The 21,912-nt window shown below is 44.2% G+C and overlaps 1 protein-coding gene across 2 annotated transcripts in view; it reads right to left on the bottom strand.

Moving 5' to 3' along the window:
- Positions 1–4,228, bottom strand: part of UBE3C (ubiquitin protein ligase E3C) — a 61,411-nt gene extending 57,183 nt beyond the window's left edge. For both annotated transcript variants that reach the window (XR_014150078.1, XM_081834224.1), the window contains exon 1: positions 3,667–4,228. Coding sequence is in view for 1 of the 2 variants with exons in the window: in XM_081834224.1 (XP_081690350.1) it covers positions 3,667–3,732 (66 nt within the window). In the remaining variant the exon portion in view is untranslated. The remainder of the gene's footprint in view (positions 1–3,666) is intronic.
- Between the last annotated feature and the right edge of the window lie 17,684 nt (positions 4,229–21,912).

Raw genomic sequence — 21,912 nt, 5'->3', positions numbered from 1 at the left:
TATGCCACCTTTCTGCTTAGTAACCTAAGGTGGTTCACAATTTTAAAAATATTTTAGAACAAGTACATTAAATAAAACGTAAAGTGACTTTCTCAGGCCAAACTGGAGCTGAGGATAAAAGCCTGGGCTCCCTCGCTTCTCCCTTCACGCCATTCACACAGAGCTCTAGAGAAGAAATCAATGCCAAGGTGTTTCAAATGGACAAAACCACTAAAGCAATGGAAGCTGCCTCTAAGTAGTATGTAAGCATTAGACCCAGCACTAAAGCATCCATCACATTCCTAAATCCTTGGGGAAAACCCTTATCTCAAATGCATTTCTTTGAAGGTATATTCTGCTGATTTCAACATAATTATCTGTCAAGCACATATTCCAGGATGATTGTGTGGATAACCTGCTGAATCAGAACAAAGGTTCATCTAGCCCAGTACCCTATTTACCCCACACCAGATGCTTCCGGGAAGACAACAAGCAGGGCATGAAGGCAACAGCCCTCTCATACAGTCTCCTTCCAGCAACTGTTATTCAGCAGCATACCATTTCTGAACATGGAACTTCCATTTAGCTGCCATCGCTAATAGTCATTGATAGACCTTTTCTCCATGAATTTGCCCAATTCCATTTTAAAGCCATGGCCATCACTGCATCCTCTGACAGCAAGTTCCATAAATTATGTGTTGTGGGAAGAAGTGCTTCCTTTTTTCTGTCCTGAATCTACTGCAGATCAATTTCAATGGGTGACCCCGTGTTCCAGTGTTATGAGTGCAGGGGGGGGAGTGGGGGGGAAGGTTGATCCATTTTCTGCATCATTTTATAAAGCTCTACCATGGCCCACTTTAGCTGTCCCCACCACCATTACCTGGATCGAGGGGGTCACAGCAGAGGTGAGGGAATGGGCCTCATGTTTACATGGCAATTCTTACAGAAAGCTTCCACTGAATAAACCACTTTATGGGAGGCAGTCTGTGGGGATGGGAGTGGGATCAAATTTACAGGGGATGGGGAAAACTGGAAGAGACACGATAATAAAGGAAGGGAAAGTGTGCTACAAGTTCACCAATGAGCCTCTCAAGTGATTTAGGTAATAAAGAGGAAAACACCAAGGGAGGAAGGCAAAGAAATCAGGGCTTGCTCCAGTAAGACTGTTTCCCCACCCTCGCCAACTTTACATTCTGTTTCATTTGTTTTAGTACTTTAAAACGGTAAACGACATTGGGCACCTTGGCAGAAAAGCGGTATATAAGTGTATATAACACTGTATCCCTATAAATTTTCAGCTCAAATGCAAACAAAGGCAAGTGTTTCAGCCTCCGCAAGAGCTCAGTTTTCCCCAGTACTCCATGCGAAATCCAAAGTCACATTCTTTCTCCTGGCAAATCTAATCTTAAGGACAATAAACTGACTGGTTTCTTCTACTGTCAGCACACTGTGGTCCAGTGTAACACTAAAGAGTGCTTATTCCTGTTTCCTGAGTACCAAAACCTTCCTGCAATAGTGCTTCACCAGAGGGAGAAGAGGTGTCTTCACAGGATAAATTAAGGCAGAAATATTTCAGCACCACAGCAGAACAGGGTTTTTATTTTTTTCTGCAATTATTTTACATATTACCAAACTATTGGGTCAGTGTAGAAATCAGGGCTGCAGATCAGCTATCCCTGATCTAAGTCTTAATAAATCACGATCAATATTATTGCACAAACAGCCTAACCCTTAGTTGTTGTTTAAAATTCAACAGAGGTTTAAAAATCATAGCGAGAATGTATTATTCCTGCCTAACTTTTGAGCAAAGCAGCACAATCTTTAAGTGGCACTATTAGTGTTCATAATTTGATGACAAAAGATGTAGAAAACCTAAGATACATTCCTGAAGAATAAGACATACCCTGCCAATTGCCATCTTTGCATATCAAGACTTATTCTTTCTTCAGTGCAGAAAACAGTATCACACATGTGATTTAATGAACGTAAATGGCTTCTAGCCATCAGAAATGTGTCAGTAGGCAGTTCCTCAATAATTCAGATGAATAGCTACACATACCTAATATACTTCTGATGTGCATCTGATTCATGAAAATATGGCCTAGGTAACACCGCAAAGAAAAGGGTGTGCTATGATATTTCTTTATGGCACAATATATCATTTAAAGGCCCCATCTCATACAATTCATAAGAAGTATTTTAAATTTCAGAATTAAAAATAAAAATCAAGAATCCAAATAAAGCATATTTTCATTAATAACTGACAAAGTACTTTCAGTATGCAAACTGCTTCACAAGCTTCGTGAGATCTTGTATTTGTTACCTGAATAGCTTCAAACCAGACTAACCAGCTGTTGCTTTTAGGTCTGCCTCAATTCTGAATGATGGGTACATTTAAACAGTTATAGTTAACTAAAGCAAATGCAAAATGACTGCATTTGTGGGTAAACCTGTTCCTTTGCATAGCAATCATATGAGATAAGGATTATTACTCCCATTGCAGGCAGGAAACTTATGTTAAGAACCAATGACTTGCATAAATAGCCTCTAAACCACTAAAAGACACAAGACAGTTTTGAAACTAGGCCAGGTTTCAGTTTGTGCCATCTCAATACTTAAAAAGCACACACACACCCCTATTTAATCCGTTCATTTAGATTACAGACACTTCTTTCAAATAAAAAACGGAAAGCTATACATAGATGCCATATTGTGCATGGACATTTTTAGTGGGCCCCTATGCGCTTTATCAGCACTAGGAGAGGCCTACGAATTAAGTAACTGAGTGCTGATAAGAAAATGAAAAAAGGAAAGAAAAACCTAGGCCAAAGTGAAGGAATGCATTCCTTGCTGTCCTATCTACTTCAGAAACCTGGGGTGGGTTTTTCCTCAAATCATGTATTAAAAAGGCAGTGTCGAGAAACAGTGTGTTTCGCAGACTCCTGTACAGTTCAGGAGTTGCAATGTGGGAATTTAACAGCGCAACCCTAACCATGCCTACTCAATTCAATCACACCCAGGTAAACAGTGTTAGGATTACAGACTAAATTATTATACTCTCCCCCCCAACACGAGAGAGGCCTATCCGCTGCCCCCTAGTTTTCCCCTCCCACAATTACGTTTCACCCAACCGGATGCCAAACTGCCAAGGGACCCGAGGAGGAGACACTTGCAAGAGCTGATGCACCACAGGAGTTTCACAAATGGGCCGGTGGCCCCTTCCCTCCCCCCCCCCCCTTTCCAATCACGCCTCTGCCTTTTTGCTGGCTATTTCGCAACCAAAGCATCTCAAGTTTCTCTTTTCAAAACCCTCGGCCTCGAAGCAAACCCTCTCCGGGAAAGACCAAAGCCGGGGCGACACAAAATGACTCTCCAGGCGCCTTTTCCTCCTTAACAACAAAAACAAACCCAGGGCACACTGGGGCTGAGCTGCACCCGCTGGTCTTGGGGTGGGGGGAATAATAAAAATCACGATGATGATGATGATGATGATTAGGAAAGGTGAGAAAACACTAGGCACCGCGGGAAACAAGGGGTTGCTCCGATTTAACCTTAGTCACGCCGGCTTCGCGGGGCCCCACCGGAATCTGCAGGCAGGCTGGGAAGCGGGGCTGGCGGAGACAAAAACCGCGCAGAGACCCCGAGACCTGAGAAGGGCGGCGCAGGCACTGGGTGGGGGTCGCTTACCTTCTTACTGGCTCCTCCAAGAGACACCTTGGGCCTGGTTTTGAACTCCCCTTCGAAGCTGAACATGGTTACAGCTTATCCTCCCATCCAGAGGGGGAGAGAGAGAGCAGCCTCCGCCTCCTCAGCAGCAGCAGCACCTTGGCGGGGCAGAAAGAGCCAGCGGGGGGGGGGACCGGGGAAGGGGGGGACCGGCCCGACCCCGAGAGGAAGCCCCCAGCCTCACGCCCACCCGCCCACCCACTCCCGGCGCAGGGCTCCTAATGCCAAGGGCTGAGGCGGCCCCTCCTCCCTCAGCCCCTTCCGCACCCCGGCCGGCCAGGGAGGGCGATTCCCCCGCCCCACTTCCAAATTATCCTGTGTGGGTGTCCCTCCGTGTGCCTCCGGCTCCCCGCCCCGGCACCGGCTCAGTGAGTGGCAAGGGGTCTCGCTTGGGGCTGCCTCATTTGCAGCGGAGGTGGAGGAGGGGGGTATTGGTGGGGGGGGGGCGCGGTGGAAATCAGCCGGTTCCTGAAAGAAGATGGCCGCCGCCGACTGCAGCTTTCCCTCAGCGCGCTCCCGCCTCTCGGGCGCGCGGGCGCGCTCGCGCCTCCTATAGGAAAAGGGAGGCGGGAGAGCGAGACGGAGCGCCCGGCGCTTTTTGAGGGAGGATGACTGGCAGAGGGGGAAAAAAAGCAGAGGAAGCTCAAGGCGGGGTTTTTAGAGCGGGTTCTCGTGGTGTGGGTGCAAACACAAAAACACACACACACACATACGCAACGTGGTGCCCTCAGCTGTGATGGGGCTTCTCGCCTCTTCTGAGAAAGGATTTTCCTTTGCTCCCGGGCTTCCCAAGGCAGTTTCCCTCCCAAAGAAAAGGGTCCTTCTCTTCTTGGGTTTTCTGTCCTGTGTGGCCACTGTTTTTATGTTGCATGCAAATAAAGGTTTCATTGGGATGTGGTCGCAGGCTGCACTTTTTCTTGTATTCCCCCCCCCCCACACACACATCTACACCATATGCTTAGAACTGCCCTGAGACCAGTAGGCATAGGGTGGTATACAAATTTAATATTTTTTTTAAGTAAAATAAAAAAGTAAAATAAAAAATGTGGAAAAGTTTTCCACGGTTCTCAGGATTCTTTGGGGGAAAGCCATGTGCTTTAAATGTACTTTTTTATGTCATAAAATTGATACACCACTTGAGTAGGAAAAAACCTCAGGGTGGTGTCTACATCTGTACATCAGGAGTGGGGAACCTGTGTCTTCCAGATGTTGATGGACTGCAACTCCCTTCAATTTCCTTCAGCAGCGCCTTTTCTCTAGAAGTTGTTACAGCAATGCCACACTTTTTATGACAATTTTAAAAAGAGGTGTCAGTACGTACCCTTGAGTACCCTGAAAAGAAAACCACTGCCCTTCAGCCCCGTCCCAAACAGCAGTCAGGAATGAAGTCCAACATCATCTGGGAAGGTCACAGGTTGCTCTACTTCCATGCATCCCAGGCTTCCTTGACCTAGTATCCTCCAGTTTTTTTGGACCACAATTCCCAATAGGCCCAGCCAGTAGGGTCAACGAGTAGGGATGATGGAAGCTGTAGGCCAGTGTTTCCCAACCTTGGGCCTCCAGCTGTTTTTGAACTACAATTCCCATCATCCCTGACCACTGGTCTTGCTAGCTAGGGATGATGGGAGTTGTAGGCCAAAAACATCTGGAGGCCCAAGGTTGGGAAACACTGCTGTAGGCCACCAACACCTGGAGAATCATACGTTCCCAGTTCTTGCTTTAGACTAAAGGCAGGTTCTCACAATAATTCACACATGGAGATATCACATGGTGCTTGAGCCTTCCGCAATCTGGTTCCCTCCAGATGTTTTGAAGTCCAACAGAAAGGGGAGACTTGTGACCCTTCCGATGTTGTTGGACCAGCTCCCATCAGCCCCAGCCAGAACAACTAATGGTCAGGGATGATAGGAGTAGTAGTCAAACAATCTCTAAAGGGCCACAGATTCCCCACTTCCATTGGCTCCAGAAAGCATAGTCAAAGATTCAGGGGGGTGGACTTGTAGCCCCTGTCATTTTGAAGGCTACATCAGCTGTAGTCTAACCTACCTGACAGGGTGAGGATGGGATTAAAGGGTGTTGGAGCAGGGAAAGAGCAAATAACCATGTGTGTTGTCTGGAATTTCTTGGAGAAAAAGTGGCTATAATAAAAATAAATTATGTCTTTATTATGCTTTTATCTTACCCCTTCTCCACTTTTTGTTAATCCTCACAACTACTCTGTGGGGTAGTCTAGGCCAAGTGATAATGACCGGCCAAACGCCATTTTGCAAATTTCATGAATAAAAAGAAATTTGAACTGTGGGTGGATATCCTAGAGCGGTATGCTATACACCACACACTTTACAAGTAAAGAAGTTCCTCTTTGCTGTGTGGAAGGGGGGGGGAGTATTTCACCCATGACACGGGGTGACAAAACCTAACCTACAGCCATCCCATACTAGGTGTGATGGGTCAGAGCCCATAGCCACACACCCTGAGGCTTTCACAAGACAAAATACATCCTTCTGCATACATCAAGCACATCACAGTGAGCATTTTGCTAGTGGAGAATAATCCCAGAAACCGTCAAAGCAGGCATATGTTGGTCTTTTGTCCATGGTGGTGTCCATCACCACCAACAATGTAGTTCAATGGTTAAAGTGTTGGGCAAGGAAATTGGAGGCCAGAGTTCAAATCCCTGCTCAGCCATGATGCTCACTGGGCGACCTTCAGTCAGTTGCCATCTCTAAGCCTAAGCTACCTTACAGGATTGTTGTATGGGTAAAATAGAGAGGAAGGAGAACCATGTATATCGCCCTGGGCACCTTAGAGAGAAATGCAATAATAAATACATATAAAGTAAGTATCTCTTCTTCTGAAAAATCTGGACTTGGTCTGTCAGTCATTATAGTTTCCAGTACCAGAGCAATAAAGCTACTCAAGTGACAATTGGAGCTTTGGCAGCAACGGAAACAAAGCCTCTTTCTCAGAGACCGACTTGGAATTAATGGACTGCTGAGTGGTAATTTATGACTGTAATGTAACACTTCCCGAGAATAACATGCTAACTTTATAATCTTGTAGCTGTTAGTGACTTGCTGTTACCTTAAGTTATAGGCAGAGAGTCTGACTCTATTCGTGACAGCTTTAATTGTTTTCATAAATTTTCATTCAGCCCGTTTTTAAATAAAAATCAAACAGCAAGAAATATAGTGTGGAGTAGTCATTTTACACCCTGATTAATTCAACTGATAAATTTTATTGGGACAATTTATTAGATCATTGGTTGAATACCGCACTGAGCTTACCATAAAAAAATTGTTAACACTAAACAAAAGTTTAACAGCTCTGACAAATCATACAATGCTGATGGTGCTAATAATCTGCTCAGTGAGAATCTTTGTCAACAGCAATGGGTGTCTGACCCACAACTGAGAGAGAACATCTGTCCAGAATCCTGGCGTACCTGGCGACCAGTCCAAAGGGCAAATGCTAATCTGGCAGTCCAACAGTCAAGAAACACAGTCCAGGTTCAATACAACAAGCCAAGTCCAAAAGCCAGGTTCCTGTCTATGCAGCCAAACCAGGGTTAGGGTACTTGCAGATCAGTTCCATGGAGCTCCTCAGATACCCAAACCATGGTTCATCAGTATGGGAAGTTGGACAGACACAGCATCTTGGTTCTGCTTCTCTTTTATGCCTTGAATCTTGATTGTAACATCTGGGCTTTATGAGGCATGTGACCCTCAGCTGCCCTGAGCCTAATCCAGTTGAGGAATCACACACCTACTCCCAGAGCTAACAAGCCACACCTGGCCAGCTAGGGAGCTGGGCTATGCGACTTTGCCTGTCTTTGTCTCCTAGAGCAGGGTTTCCCAAACTTGGGTTTGGGACTACAATTCCCATCAACCCTGACCACTGATCCTGCTAGCTAGGGATGATGGGAGTTGTAGTCTAACAACTCTGAGCTCGCTATAGCTCAGATTCTGCCATGCTTGTAGAGAGATGGGCCCCTCTGGTGATGGTGAGGGGTCCTGCTCTTCTAGTTCCTGTGCTCTGACCCCCATCCTCTTGCTGTCCTTTGTCGCCCCACAAGTACTTTCTACGCCCACAACATTCCCTTCTCCATTCCCAGCTTGCCCCAGTGGGCACCAGTCATGAGTACACAGGCAGCCCTGTTCAGGGAAGTTTTTGGGTGCCATGAGAGCATGGCCCTGAAAAAAGCACACCTTTGGGGCTCCGTGATCTCGCATGGGTCATGTGACTCGAGTGGGAGCACAGATGGAAAAGCGTGCGTCCCAGTTTGGGGACTCATCATGTTGGAGAATATGTAGTAAGTCCCATAATCCATTCAGCTGAATGTCACATTCATGATTAAGTGCTTTCAGGACTGGTAACTGAAAGCTGGAAGATAATATGGGACATAGTATTTGTGCATCAGAAAAATTAATATAGATAATTACATTAAACAAGAATACAGGACTGCAGTTACCACTAAGGGGTTTAGATGAATGATTGCCATTACTGTTAATTAATTGAAGTTAATTAATGGATGCTTTAAGAACATTTGCTGTTCTTGCCCACGAAAACCAAATGCTAACAAGTCAGCAAGAATAGGCATGTTCTTACACAGAAGCAATTTCACTGACAAAATTCACATAAAATTCAGCAGACTCAGGGTTTCATTAATCATGCCAACCTTACCTCTAAGCTTGTAGAGACAACTCAAAGCGATATGATTGACCATAGCTGAAAAAACACAACCCCTAAAGCCACCCTTATAAATAAACTAAATTTCTGGGCCAGTTTCAACGTGTCCCTTTCGTGCTGACCGCGACACTTTTTATTCTTGGCAGTGTACATCTAGTTCCTATTAAAAGGAATTATATCTTGTTCATTTATTTGCATTTATAAGCCAGTTTTCCAATAAACCCCCCAAAGCAGCATACCAAGATCTAACACCGTAGGCTTGAAATAATTAAAATAATTATGACAGCCTGAAATAGCCTAAAAGCAGCAGCATCTAGTAAAAATATTACCAGTTCAAAAAGGTAAACACAAAAGAGCCTTGTTGTGATAGCAGAAAGCAGACTTGCTGTACTCTGATTCAGCCGGCCCTGCCAGTTTGTCAACCAGAGATTGCAACAACCCCCACTGTTATGTACTGAAGTTCTCACCCTGGGCCAGCAGGGGGATACTGTAGATAGTTCAGGTCCACATATGCAAATAAGGGATCAAAAGTGATGTTCAGTGATTGGATAGTTACAGAAAGTTGTTACAGTTATGTTGTACTGGAGCTCTATATAAGCAGGCTGGCTGAACCCTTCAGTTCAGTTCAGTTCTGACCTGTGAATAAACAAGAGCTGTTTGGAGAATTGCTGTGTCGTCTGATATTTTCACCCACAACTTAACACCCACCATATGGGTTACAATCAACAATTCAAAAGGGACATTCTAAGGAGCATAGTGGCTGTTTCCAATTTTGGATTCTTTATGAATACAAATTCGCCAGAGCTAACCACCACACTTGAATCTCAGCAGGACTTGCTTCTGAGTGGACGTGCATAGGAAACCCGCTGTTAATCACAAGTATGAGCAAAAGAAACTCCACCCTCTCCACAACTTTTTAAAAAACAATTATAACCCATTTTGAGGATCAATTTTTGTGAAGCCGTCAGAAACATTTTTCATGAGGTTGCAAACTGTCTTCAGTAATATGAACTAGTGGCCCTTTGTTGGCTTACTTTTGGGCACTCCTAACGCATCTGTCCTGGAGTTAAGTAAATCAAGAACCTTAATTAACAAAGACTGGCAGGAATGCAAAAGCAATGAATTAGTTTGTGCGCTACCTGAAGGCTCAAGCTCATACACAAACCCCTAAAATATAGTAGTTACAATTAATGGATTTAATTATTAATGCCAGACCCTGTCTCTGAAAGTGTCTGAGAGGTCCATTTTGGCATTCTTATTACTCTTTAATTATAATTGATGTGCCAAGGGAAAATGTCAGGTAATGTACATTTTGACATGTGTTATTGTCCTCCTTAAGAGCTCCTGGCCCTTGTTTTAAAAAGTCAGTGATATGCAAGACTATAGTGATGAAACCCAAATTTATTAGGGCACTTAAAAATCATTATTAATTACTTCGCACAGCAGGTATCTACAAGATAGAACTTCTTTTTCAATATATATACAGGAATTATTTAAGTGTTTTAAAAGGCAGTATTAAACCTACGGGGTGTTTTGTCACAAGTTACTGTCTCTCAACTACAGCCCACCCTGTGCAAGTTTATAAATGATTCACAAAGACTGGATTAGAAGGGGAGGGGGGACTTTGCTTAGCAATGTGCTATTTATGAAACTGATACTAGTCAAATATCCCTTAACTTCCTTTCCTTGCTAGTTCTACCTAGAACTGATTCCTTGCATACACAACAATTTCTAGATCATTTCAGTGTATACAGTAATGCAGACTGCAGACTTGCACACTGTAATGAAGGCCTGTTATACACCTGTCTCTTCAAGATTACTCAGTCTCTCCCAGTCTCCATCACGAATATGTGGGGGGGGGGGGTCATGAGGAAAGGCTCCTGTCTCCCGCTTTGCTTGCCTCTGCTACTACTATCTGAAAATCAACCCTGCGGTGTTGAGGAGACCGGAAGCCTGCTTTTAAGTGGCTGCAATAGGATTGCGTTGGACGAGAATGTTTGCTTAATTTTTCTTAAAATGCTCTTTTGCCTTTAAACTAATTAATTAGTTAATTAACAGAATTTATATGTCACTTAATTGAAGTAAGATCCCTAAGTGGTTTACAGGAAACACTAATTTACGAAAGGTTTTTACTCTTGTACTCCTCCATTTTAGGCCGAATAAATTGGCTGTTGGATTCGCGCATGCATTTCTGCCTCAAGGGAATTTTCCCCTCATCAGCGGCGGAGGAAACCACTCGGGCACAATAGGTGTGGGGTGCACTGCGGGGTCTCTGGAGTCTGCCTGCCTCCTCCCACTCAGCCGCCCTATAGCTGGGGGGAAGGCAGCGGGCGGACCGTTTGGGCAGCGCGGATCCTGTACACGCCCAAACCACTGCGCCTCTCCCAGCACAGACGTGTGGCTCGGATGTGCTGCAGGCCTCGCGGTGAGTGCCACCCGGCATTTTGTCACCCCCTCAGTGGTGACACCAGGGCGGCCCGGCCCCACCGCACGCCCCTTCCTCCACCCCTGCCCCTCACATGTCTATATCAGCAGCAGACTTTAGCAAAACCAGTCATATCAGCCTCTGCTTTCAGTGGTTCTCAACCTGTGGGTCCCCAGATGTTGTTGGACTACAACTCCCATCATCTCTAACTACTGGTCATGCTGGCTAGGAATGATGGGAGTTGTAGTCCAACATCATCTGGGGACCCACAGATTGAGAACCCATGAAACTGGAGTCTGACAGACAAAAGCAAGCTACAGTACCTGGGGCACTGATGAGGGACAAGAAAGCTGGATGCTGTTTCTACCTCCTCACATAAGTGTTTGCTGTGCACCCTGTATGGTGGACAAGGCTACTAATGGCTGTGTTCTATGAGGCACGAATATCAGTTATTGAGAATCTCTGGGGGGCAAAGTGCTGCTACACTCATGTCCAGTTTCAGCAGTGCCAACTATAGGGGGCAGAAAGGGATTCAGCCCCCTCAATATTTCTGGGCAAGGGGCCAAGCCCCCTCCCCCATATTGAGGGGGGCCACCACCCCCCATTTCCCCCTGGGTGAGTGCTGGCCTGCTGGGTGGGGGTGGGATGAGTCACATGACGCCGGGCCCCCTCAATGTGGGGGGCAAATTAAGTGTCATGGCCGCCTACCTGAGAGTCCCTTGCATGGCTGGCCTATCCAGTCTGGCAGTTATGCCAGAAAGTAGGCAGTAAAAACCGCACTTTCCTTGCACACACAGTACGTAATAGCAATGTAGGATTCTTGTGTGTTCCCTTACTTGTGAACCTAACATTGGCGACAGTGAGGACACCTGAGCTTTATTCTAAATAGGAGAGCTGTCTGGAGATTAAGCACACATTATACTCCTACAATCTTAGCCACAAATAGGAAAAAATATGTGATTGCCAAACGAACAAGTCATCCACCATTCTTGCAGGCTTTTTGCAAAGGGTGGCTTTGCCCCGGGATCATTCAGCCCTTTAAAGCTCTAAGTTGTATTTTAAAGATTGACAGTAAATATATGAATTAAACCAATTAGAGTAATGCTCTGGGTTAATCATGTGCCAAACGCCACCACGTCTGCCCCACAGATTTATTAAGTTGATCCTGCCTTGGTGGGAGTCAAATGGCAAGTGTCCCGCTGCCTTTTATGACTTCCAAGGAACTTGAACAGCCTTTGCCTCCTTTGAATCGCCTGTGCGACATTTCCCTGGAGATCCTTTCCCTCCTGCTCAGCTGACAATTGTCACAGCTGCGCGTTGCTTAGCCTGCCCTTAAATTGGCACTGACTTATAGCCAAAGCCCTGAAGTGCAGATGCAGCCCACAGGTTATTATCCTGCACACACACACACACACACACACACACACACTGACATTCTGTAGCAAGGCAAACCAAATTGTATAAAAATAGGAATAGAATTCTGTGCCTTGTTTCAATTATGAAAACGTATGTCATTTCGAATTTTGCATAGCATTTTTCCCTGCGTTTATTTCGTATAATTTGTTCTGCTTTTGCTAATCCTGGAGACAGTGCCGGATTTACGTATAAACTAAACAAGCTATAACTTGGGGCCCCCAAACAGTTTAAAGGGGGGGGGGACTGGATGTACATTTCCAAAATATAAGATAAAAAAACAAATGAAATAAAACCTACATACAGCAACAGTGGCAAATGGCTTTAGATACCTATTAGGTCCATAAATTACCATATAGCATATATTCAACACAAAAAACAGCGACAATTTGTTGACAAAGGACAGCTGGACATATAAAGGGCCCCATTACCTTCAGGAGCTTAGGGCCTCATCAGACCTAAATCTGGCCCTGCCTGGAGATAGGAGAAAGTAAAGAGCTTTATGGATTACCACCCTCTGATCCCGGAAAATCATATTCAGCAATTCCTCTGCCTTCCGAGATATCATTTGGCATCACTTCCTTTAATCTTTTCAGATCAGGCATCCACCTTTTAATGCTAGTCTGCAACTTGGGATCCACGTTAATAAAAAAATTAGCCATGTAACTTTCCTTGTAGTAAAGAGTTATATGGCAAATGGCTCACAGCGAGAGTCTTTGGAACAATGCGTCCAGGAATCCACATAAAAGAGTAAGTGGAGGAATGAGGATTGTTCATGTCACCAGAACTTTGAGTGTTCTCCTCATTCATCTCCTTGGCTAGAAAACCAGGATTCCCACTGAGAAGAGACATGTTGAGCTTGATGTGTGTTGATATGGCCCGTGTAAATTGATTCTTAATTTTAAACTGTTTTCAGTGGAAATAGCTTTTGGGCATCATCCCAAAGTGTGATATATACTGGTAATGGATCGTCGCGAGTCATTAGCTACAAGCGTAATGTAGAAAACATATCCTGGGCAACAACTGCCCTTTACACACTGTATTTGGTAGATTCCACTTTCACTTCAATAAATTTATATAATGAATTCTAATGCCAAATGCTAATAACACAGCTGGCTTAAAGACTTAACATGGGTTCCCTATATCATCCAGGCCAGCAAGGGAATATACATATCAGAGCGAATGCAAGAAAATATAATTATATTCAAAGAGGAGTTATCACTGTACTAGCATTAACCTTGCAAAGCACACACCACCAATGTCTATATAATGAATTTAACCTTGCATTTGATAATGAAATATGATGAAAAGATCAGTGCAGCGCTAGTGTTTCAGATGATAAGGAATCACTACAACTTGCTATTTTCACTGTGTGTTGTAAAATGGGAATGCTGTTTTCTTTGATTTAGATTTGGGGAGGTTGCTTTAAATTCCTTGTGTGCCAGGAACATAAGTATTTTATATATATATATATAAATGCAGAGCTTTAAACACAAACAAACCATTAAATATATCCTCTACACAGAAAGCCAATCCTAGAGAGGAAGTAATTTATTTAACAAGATTTATAGACCACTTAATAATAATAATAATAATAATCTAAGTGCTTTACACAAAATAGTATAAAATATTTATAAGAAAATATTGATAGTCAACAGACTTTAAAAACAAAGGCTGCTTTTTCAATCATTGCTTGAGCAACGTCGTCTACCTGAGAACTGTTCTTCTTCTGTGTTTCTGGAGTTTCCTTTATTCTTGCCTCTTGATTTGCCCTCTGATCCCAATTGCTCTTCATTACCAACCCTTGGTTTGTTCTCTGGTTTTTGCTTTCTGACTGGCCCTCTGACCCTGATTGTTTTGTGGCAGAGACTCCCGGCTCTTTCCATGACTCAGCCCTGATTGCCTGTTACTGCAGATGCACAGGGTGGTATTTCAATGGTCCCTTTTAATAATACAGTGGTGCCTTGATTCTCAAACGCCTTGGCTCTTAAATGCTGAAAACCCAGAAGTAAGTGTTCTGGTTTCCAAACATTTTTCAGAAGCCAAAAGTCCAATGTGGTTGTCGGCTATTGTTTCCAGGGCGCCTGCGCCAATCAGAAGCTGTGCATTGGTTTTCGAACATTTTGCAAGTCAAACGGACTTCCGAAACAGATGAAGTTTGGCGCTTTTGTTTTTGCTATTTATTTTGCATTTTTGTTTTTGAGGCTTTTTCGGTTAATTTGTTTTTGTGACTGTGTGGAACCCAGTTCAGCTACTGATTAATTGATTGTGTGACTCTAGAAATGAATAAAAGGCCCCCATCCAAACAATGACTATCATCTGTGCAGGTAAGAATTATTTTTTTAAAAAAATAATTATCATCTACAATACTGTGTTATTTATTTTATAGTACAGTACATTGATTATTAAGGACGCGCGTGGCGCTGTGGGTTAAACCACAGAGCCTAGGACTTGCTGATCAGAAGGTCGGCGGTTCGAATCCCCGTGACGGGGTGAGCTCCCTTCGCTTGGTCCCTGCTCCTGCCAACCTAGCAGTTCAAAAGCACGTCAAAGTGCAAGTAGATAAATAAGTACCACTCCGGCAGGAAGGTAAACGCCGTTTCCGTGCACTGCTCTGGTTCACCAGAAGCGGCTTAGTCATGCTGGCCACATGACCCGGAAGCTGTACGCCGGCTCCCTCAGCTAATAAAGCGAGATGAGCGCCGCAACCCCAGAGTCTGCCACGACTGGACCTAATGGTCAGGGGTCCCTTTACCTTTACCTTTACATTGATTATTGCTTTCATTTTATGGATCAGTGGTCTTATTAGATAGTAAAATTCATGTTAAATTGCTGTTTTAGGGTTTTTAAAAAAAGTCTGGAACAGATTAATCCGTTTTGCATTACTTTCTATGGTAAAGCATGCCTTGGTTTTGGAACGCTTTGGTTTTGGAACGGACTTCCGGAACAGATTGAGAACCAAGGTACCACTGTAACAACAACAATCTCCCTTGAAATGCAGTAGCTCATCAGGGAGAAAGGTTCTCGTCAGCTCTCTTCTTGGCATGCGAGTTTTCTATGTGCAGTTTTCTTTGGTTTAACTGCATGAGAGAGCATTCCAAAGAAGTAGCCTGGAACACTCTTGTGTTGTCCAGAGTTGTCTACACCAGTGTTTCCCAACCTTTTTTGGGCAAAGGCACACTTGTTTCATGAAAAAAATCTCGAGGCACACCACCATTAGAAAATGTTTAAAAAAATAACTCTGTGCCTATATTGACTATATATAAAGTAACTCTCTTTAATAGGAATAAAATAAACACAAAGAAAGTATTTTATAATTACTTTATTATGAAATAGTAAGTAAACAGAAATATGAAAAATTATAAAATACTTTATTCAGTGCGCAACCTGGGCCTGTTTGGCTGAACACAAAGCTGATATTCTGGCTGGAATCGAAGAAAGACACACACGTAGCTCTTCGTCAACAGCTCTCAGTCTCTCTCTGTATTTAGTTTTTATAGCAAATGAAGGAAGAGTAAGCAGGCTGGGGTGGGTTAAGTAAGGGCTGAAAGTGCCTAGATGAAGTGGGGGAAGCTAGAGAGGAGGTACATTCTGACGTTTGAGGATAGACTAGGTTCTTTATGTGAATGATAGGTGAGTTATTTGACAGATCGAACTGAGAGCAAGGTGTGGCTTGTGTAGCTGGGGTGGACATGAATGTTTGGGGTGCAAACCCCAGGCCGGCCAGGTCCGAGGGGGGGCAGGGAGAGACGGGCCTGCCTGCCTCTGCCTGCGCTGTGGTGTGTTTTGCCCCGACCGACCGACCGACCGACCTGCCAGCTGTCTCCGCAGTAGCAGCGCGGACTGGAGCTCCGTCATTCTCCCCGCCGGTGCCTGGGGAGGGGAGTGTGGGGCGGCCGCTGTGGAAGCGACGGCGTGCTCCTCCTCCTCCTCCTCCTCCTCCTCCTCCTCCTCCTCTTGCCGGGCTAGAGCCAGCCGGCTAGCGCTCGCCCCTCCTTGCTCGAGCCGACCCCGCCGCCGGGGGCCTTCCCGTCCTCTCAGCGGCGCCGCCTCGCGTCCCTCGTCCGGGGGTTGGGAGGGGGCTGGGGGGGAGGAAGGGGGCGAGGGGGAGCAGCCGCCGCTGCTCCTGAGGAGATTCTGAGGCGGTGGCGGGCGACGCGTGGCGGAAGAGGAGGGGTCCCGCCAGCCCCGCGTTTCTCTCTCTCTCTCCCTCACGGAAACCTTCCCCTCAGCTTCTGCCGCTTTTTTTCTTCTTTCCCTCTTCCTTTTTTTTTTTTTTTTTTAAAAAAAAATGAAAAATCTTTCCTTTCTCTCTTTTCCAGCCCCCCCTCCCCTCTTCACGGAATTTCACTGCACTCGGGCGCCGCGGCGCGCAGGCGCACTGCTCGCTCCTCTTTCCGCGCAGGCGCCTTCTCTCGAACTTTCGCCTCCTTTTCTTTCTCTCTTGATGGTCCGCCTACAAAGGAGCGAGGGAGGCGCCCGCCATGTTTGGATTTGCATCCAGCAGGAGATGCCGCCGCCGCCCCGCCTCTCGCCGCCGGACTCGCCCGCCTCCCTCCCACGGCACACCAGGCAACGTCTCGCGGCACACTAGTGTGCCGCGGAACACCGGTTGGGAAACACTGGTCTACACTACTCAGCCATCTCAGACTTCAACCACTTCATTATGCTGCATGTCTAAACCCCCATAACATGCATCCATGATGCTACCCTCAATACAAATCTGAAAGAATCCAGCCCAAGCATGGCATTTCATTCAATAGACATCATAGGTTAAGAAGATATGGTCCTTGCCCTATTCCTCAACCTCAGAATAATCAAGGGTGTCCACCAACAAAACTGTGGAGGAAAAATAGAAATGAAATGAGGGCTATAGGTGGGGTCTCTCATTCAGCAATGGTGACACTTTGTTCCATTCTTGGCTTTGTGTCATTCTTGTGATGATCAATTAGTCAGACGTTTTAGGACCTACAAAGATTACAGTGAGAATACAGCTTCATCAGTCATTTTTAACAGCAGCAGCAGCAATCTGAGGTGTTTTAGCACTTCTTGGGTCAAAACTTTTTTAGAAAAGAATTATTTATTGCTGCTGATTTGGGGATTTTCATGGTGCCAATTAATCAATTTCCTCAGTATTCCGAATTGACAATTAATTGACATTTCTCTCACAGCCTGGCAAAGCTCTTGCAGATCATGGCTGGCAATTAAAAAAAAAAAAAATTACTTCCTGGAGTGGAAGAATGCTATTTCAGAATGAGAAGAAGAAGAAGAGGAGGAAACACATGAAAGATATATAAAGAATACCACACAGTTTCTATGAAGCCTAAGTAAAATAAGACATACCGTCCTCATTTGCACTAAGTTTCAGCGGGTGTTCCATTGATTAGGACAACTCCTAATGATTACAGAACTTCCTTGTCATTGGTGGTGGGCCTACTATTGGAGATATGATATAGCGAAAGACCATATTACAGTGGAAAAGCATCTGCTTTGATGCAGATGGTCCTGGGTTCAGTCCCTTCATCTCTAGGTAGGGCTGCAGAAAGACCCCTGCCTGGAACCCTGAGGAGCTGCTGCCAGTCTGTGTTCTTCTTCTTTGGCTATCACTCGTAGCCGAGTAAGATTGTCTTCCATAAACACAGTTTTAACAATGAGTCCGTAAGTGACTATGGAGGCCAATTCTGGATCCACACGCCCTTCCACAGTGGGGACATTGGTTATGGGGCAGAAGTTGATCACAGTATCCATTTGCCAAGTGTGCCTTCCTCTTAGCTTGTTTCTCCCTTGCGTCCTGTGTTCAAGTGTCTTCAAAGCCCATAACACCTTTGGTAAAGGCTATTCTCCAATTGGTGTGCTTGCAGGCAAGTGTTTCCCAATGGTTGGTGTTTATAATACATTTTTTAAGATTTGCCTCGAGACAGTCTTTAAACCTCTTTTGTTGATCACCAGCATTACGCTTTCAATTTTTAAGTTCGGAATAGAGTAGTTGCTTTGGAAGATACTTATCAGGCATCTGATAGTATACTTATCAGGCATCTGCACAACATGATCAGTCCAACAAAGTTGATGTTGAAGAACCATTGCTTCAACACTGGTGATCTTTGCTTCTTCCAGTACACTGATATTGGTTCGCCTGTCTTCCCAAGTGATGTGTAAGATTTTTCAGAGACATCGTTGATGGAATCTTTTGAGGAGTTGGAGATAGCGTTTATAAGTGGTCCATGTTTCACAAGCATACAGTAAGGTTGGTAGTACAATAGCTTTGTAAACAAGCATTTTGGTTTCCCTGCGAATGTCCTGGTCCTCAAACACTCTGCACTTCATTTTTTTTAAAATAATGTTTATTACTTTTTTAAAAAGGAAAAAAAGAGAAGGGGGGGGAGAACAAGAAGAACAAGAAAAAATAGAACAATACAATACAATATGTAACACATCAATCTAACACAATGAACTAAACAAAACAAAACAAAAACAATTTAAAAACATACATCATCTCTTTTCCATATTCTATCTTTCATTCCCTTGTATCATCAACCTCCTCCCACCTCCCTCTTTGTATTCCACTTCCGTTAATTGTTTCAGCAATTCCTTTCCATCTTTCTCTATTTTCTATCATATAAATGTCTTAACATATTTTTAATCTTATTTCCATTAAAATTAGTATACTTATTTAAGCTTAACTCCTTATAGCATTTCTACTAAGGCCATTAAATTTCATTCCAACATTTTCCTGTCACTCATTAATTTTACAATATTTCTATATATAGACTTTAAATCTTCCAATCTTCTTCCACCATCTCCTCTCCCCGGTCTCGGACTCTGCCAGACACTTCCGGCCACTCCATACAGTCCATCAACCTGGAGATCTTATGTCCGAGGCTCTTAACTCTTTTCCACATCCCTTCTGCAGGTCTTCTTCATATTCTTTGATGCTAAAGAGCAGATCTCGGGGGAACTCCAATCCAACGATACTTCTATTCCTTCTTGACAGGTCAGCCAAATTTCCATAATTAAAGCTAGGATCCATAAAGTATTTCAGGGCATATTTCAAAATTCCTCCAACTCCAAAGGCCCCCCGAGCTCCAATCTCCTCCTGACCCAAGTCCATATTCCAAAAGTCAGTTAATCCCTGCATAGAGGGATCTTTCCAACTTTCCTTTTCCAGTCCAGGCCGGGCTCTGATCTTCAGAATCTGACTTTTTCTAGTTTCAATCATAAAGGGCCTCAACTTGTAGTCTTCAATTTGCCTCTGTAAGACTAAGGCTCCCCCTTGTATTGCTTTAGGTTCGACAACAGCAACTATCTCCTTCTCCTTTTCAACAATTTGTCCTGTTAAAATAGATTCCTGTGCCAAATCCTGAATAATTTCTGTATTGATGCTCACTTTTGGTCCCAAAATGTCAGTTTTAGTAGTCATAACATCCATTTTTTTATGAAGCTGTTCCAACAAATAGTTTATCTTGCAAAATGCAGTTACTAAGGCTTCTCCTGTCGACATTCTGAATGTCCAAGGTCAAACTCTAGTTCCCACAATTCTTATCAAGCAGCTGGAGGTTTCCCAGCTCCACCCTTGTAACAGTTTCAAAAGCTCCCTCTAGAGGGGAACAGTCTCCACTTGTTTCAATCCTTTCAAAGAAAGTTCAAAAAGTAAAATTGGTTTAAATTTTCAGTTACTTTTCCTCCCTTTTAAACACAGAAGCGGACAATGGAAACAATATATTTCTCTTATTCAACCGACTGTCAACATCCATTCTCATCGCTGTCAATGAACTCTCCCAAAACGTCAATCACTGTCAGTCCGTTCCCAGGTTCAGAGCAGTGGCAATTTAATTCTAATCACTCTCTCCTGCAGGATACACGGTCCAAAATTCCCCCCTCTTTTCCTGCTTCCAAGGGGGGGTCTAATAATTTCAATTGATGGAAGTTTAATCCTTTACATAAGGCTTTCCAAGACCTTAACTTGTAAGCTCTTTGCTTCAGTCTATTTACAGAAGGGGAAGGCGGACTTCCTGTTTTGAACCTTCCCCGTTCGATGTCAAATTAAGATATTTAAAGATCCAATTTTCCGTACTACTCACGGGTTGTTGTTTAAAGTCCAATTGTCCACAGGAAAAAGTCAGCGCTCTCCGGCAGCAGCAATACGGCTCCACTCCGTGAAAGAAGCAGTCGATTCAAAGCACCACGCCGCTCACCCCACGTCGCTCCGGATCCCCAAAACAGGGTTTCCCCGCGAGTAGGGGAGGCGCAAAAGGTGCCAGCCGAATCCCAAGTTTACAGGCTTCTTCCGCCTGTGATTTCAGTGGGTCTCCGCCTTCGCCGTGGCGGTTCAGACCCCACTTTCCACGGAGCAAGTTCCTCCCGATCAGAGGAATTCAGCCATTGCCGGAGGCGCTAACCCAGAAGTCTCCAAACACTCTGCACTTCAATGGGGAGAAAGCCGCAATACTAAGTAGTAGACAATACTAAGCTAGATAAACCATTTCAGTCTGAATCACAGATTTGCAGAGTTTGAAGGTATCCCAAGGGTTACCTATTCCAACCTCGTGCAATGCAGGAATCTCAGCTAAAGCAGTCAGCAGAGTGTGAGACCCTTAATCTCAGGGTTGTCCTTTTGAGCCCCATTTTAGGGCAACAGATTCTTATATTGCAGGGGGTTGGACTGGATGACCCTGGCGGTCCCTTCCAACTCTATAATTCTATGATTCTATCTATCAGTGACAGATGGCCATCCAATCTCTCCTTAAAAACCTCCAATGAATGGGAGTCCACAGCCTCCCGAGGGAGATTGATAGGGCAGCTTCCTATGCTCTGAACTCCATGGATATACTCCATTCTTGTTCAGTGTGGAACCCACCAAGGCAGGTGCTGCCCACTGACAATGTGCTGTGGGCTGCAAGTTGCTCCACACGCTCCTGTTTTTACTGTTCTAGCAGGAAGCAAAAGCAGACGATTCCTTGTGTGCTTTATTTAAGTCACCAAAAATCTCTGCTCTGCTGAGCTGCATTTAGACTTGGTAAAGCACAAGCTGTGCAAGACTGAAAATGAATTACAGAAAAGAAGACTACACTTTTTTATTTTAACCCTTTTGCATCGCTCTGGGACTGTGATGGGATCTTAACACAGGCCCAGGTGATCTACTGATCCCTTTCCCACTATGAATCTGAATCTCGTTTCTAAAACGCAACTTGTGTGCATACGCAGATGAGTTTTCTTCTCATAAGCATGCTGTTTTCATCCCAGACATACTGATGGAGAGGGAGAAATAGTCTATAATCTATTTAAAACAAAGATTCAGAAGCCTACAGGAATGGTGCAGATGTAATATCCAGAACAGAACAGGGACAAAAAGAAAAGAAAAGAAAAACCTCTTCAACATTTGCATAATGTCTTGCAGTGGAAAATGGAAGGACAAATGAGAACATTGGTATTAAGTAGATTGTTAAATGTCTGGAAACCAAAATAGTCGCAGAACTGCAATAAAGCAGCTTTTCAAATGTGACTGGAGGATGTCCATAAAGAGGATATAATGAAAAGAACTGTCCAAATGTGGAAGGATAATATAGTTAATGTATTACTACTTTTATTATTTTATCATATTTCATTAATTGCTGGCTTTGTTCCTACAGGACTCAGTTCCATCAAAAGGGCTTTTAGTAAAATGTTTCCAGTTGAAACAACCA

This window comes from Podarcis erhardii (assembly GCF_964252035.2).
Source record: "Podarcis erhardii genome assembly, chromosome: 12".
Classification (NCBI taxonomy): domain Eukaryota; kingdom Metazoa; phylum Chordata; class Lepidosauria; order Squamata; family Lacertidae; genus Podarcis; species Podarcis erhardii.
The sequence above is the reverse complement of the archived record's forward strand: the minus strand, read 5'-3'. Positions and strand labels throughout refer to the sequence as shown.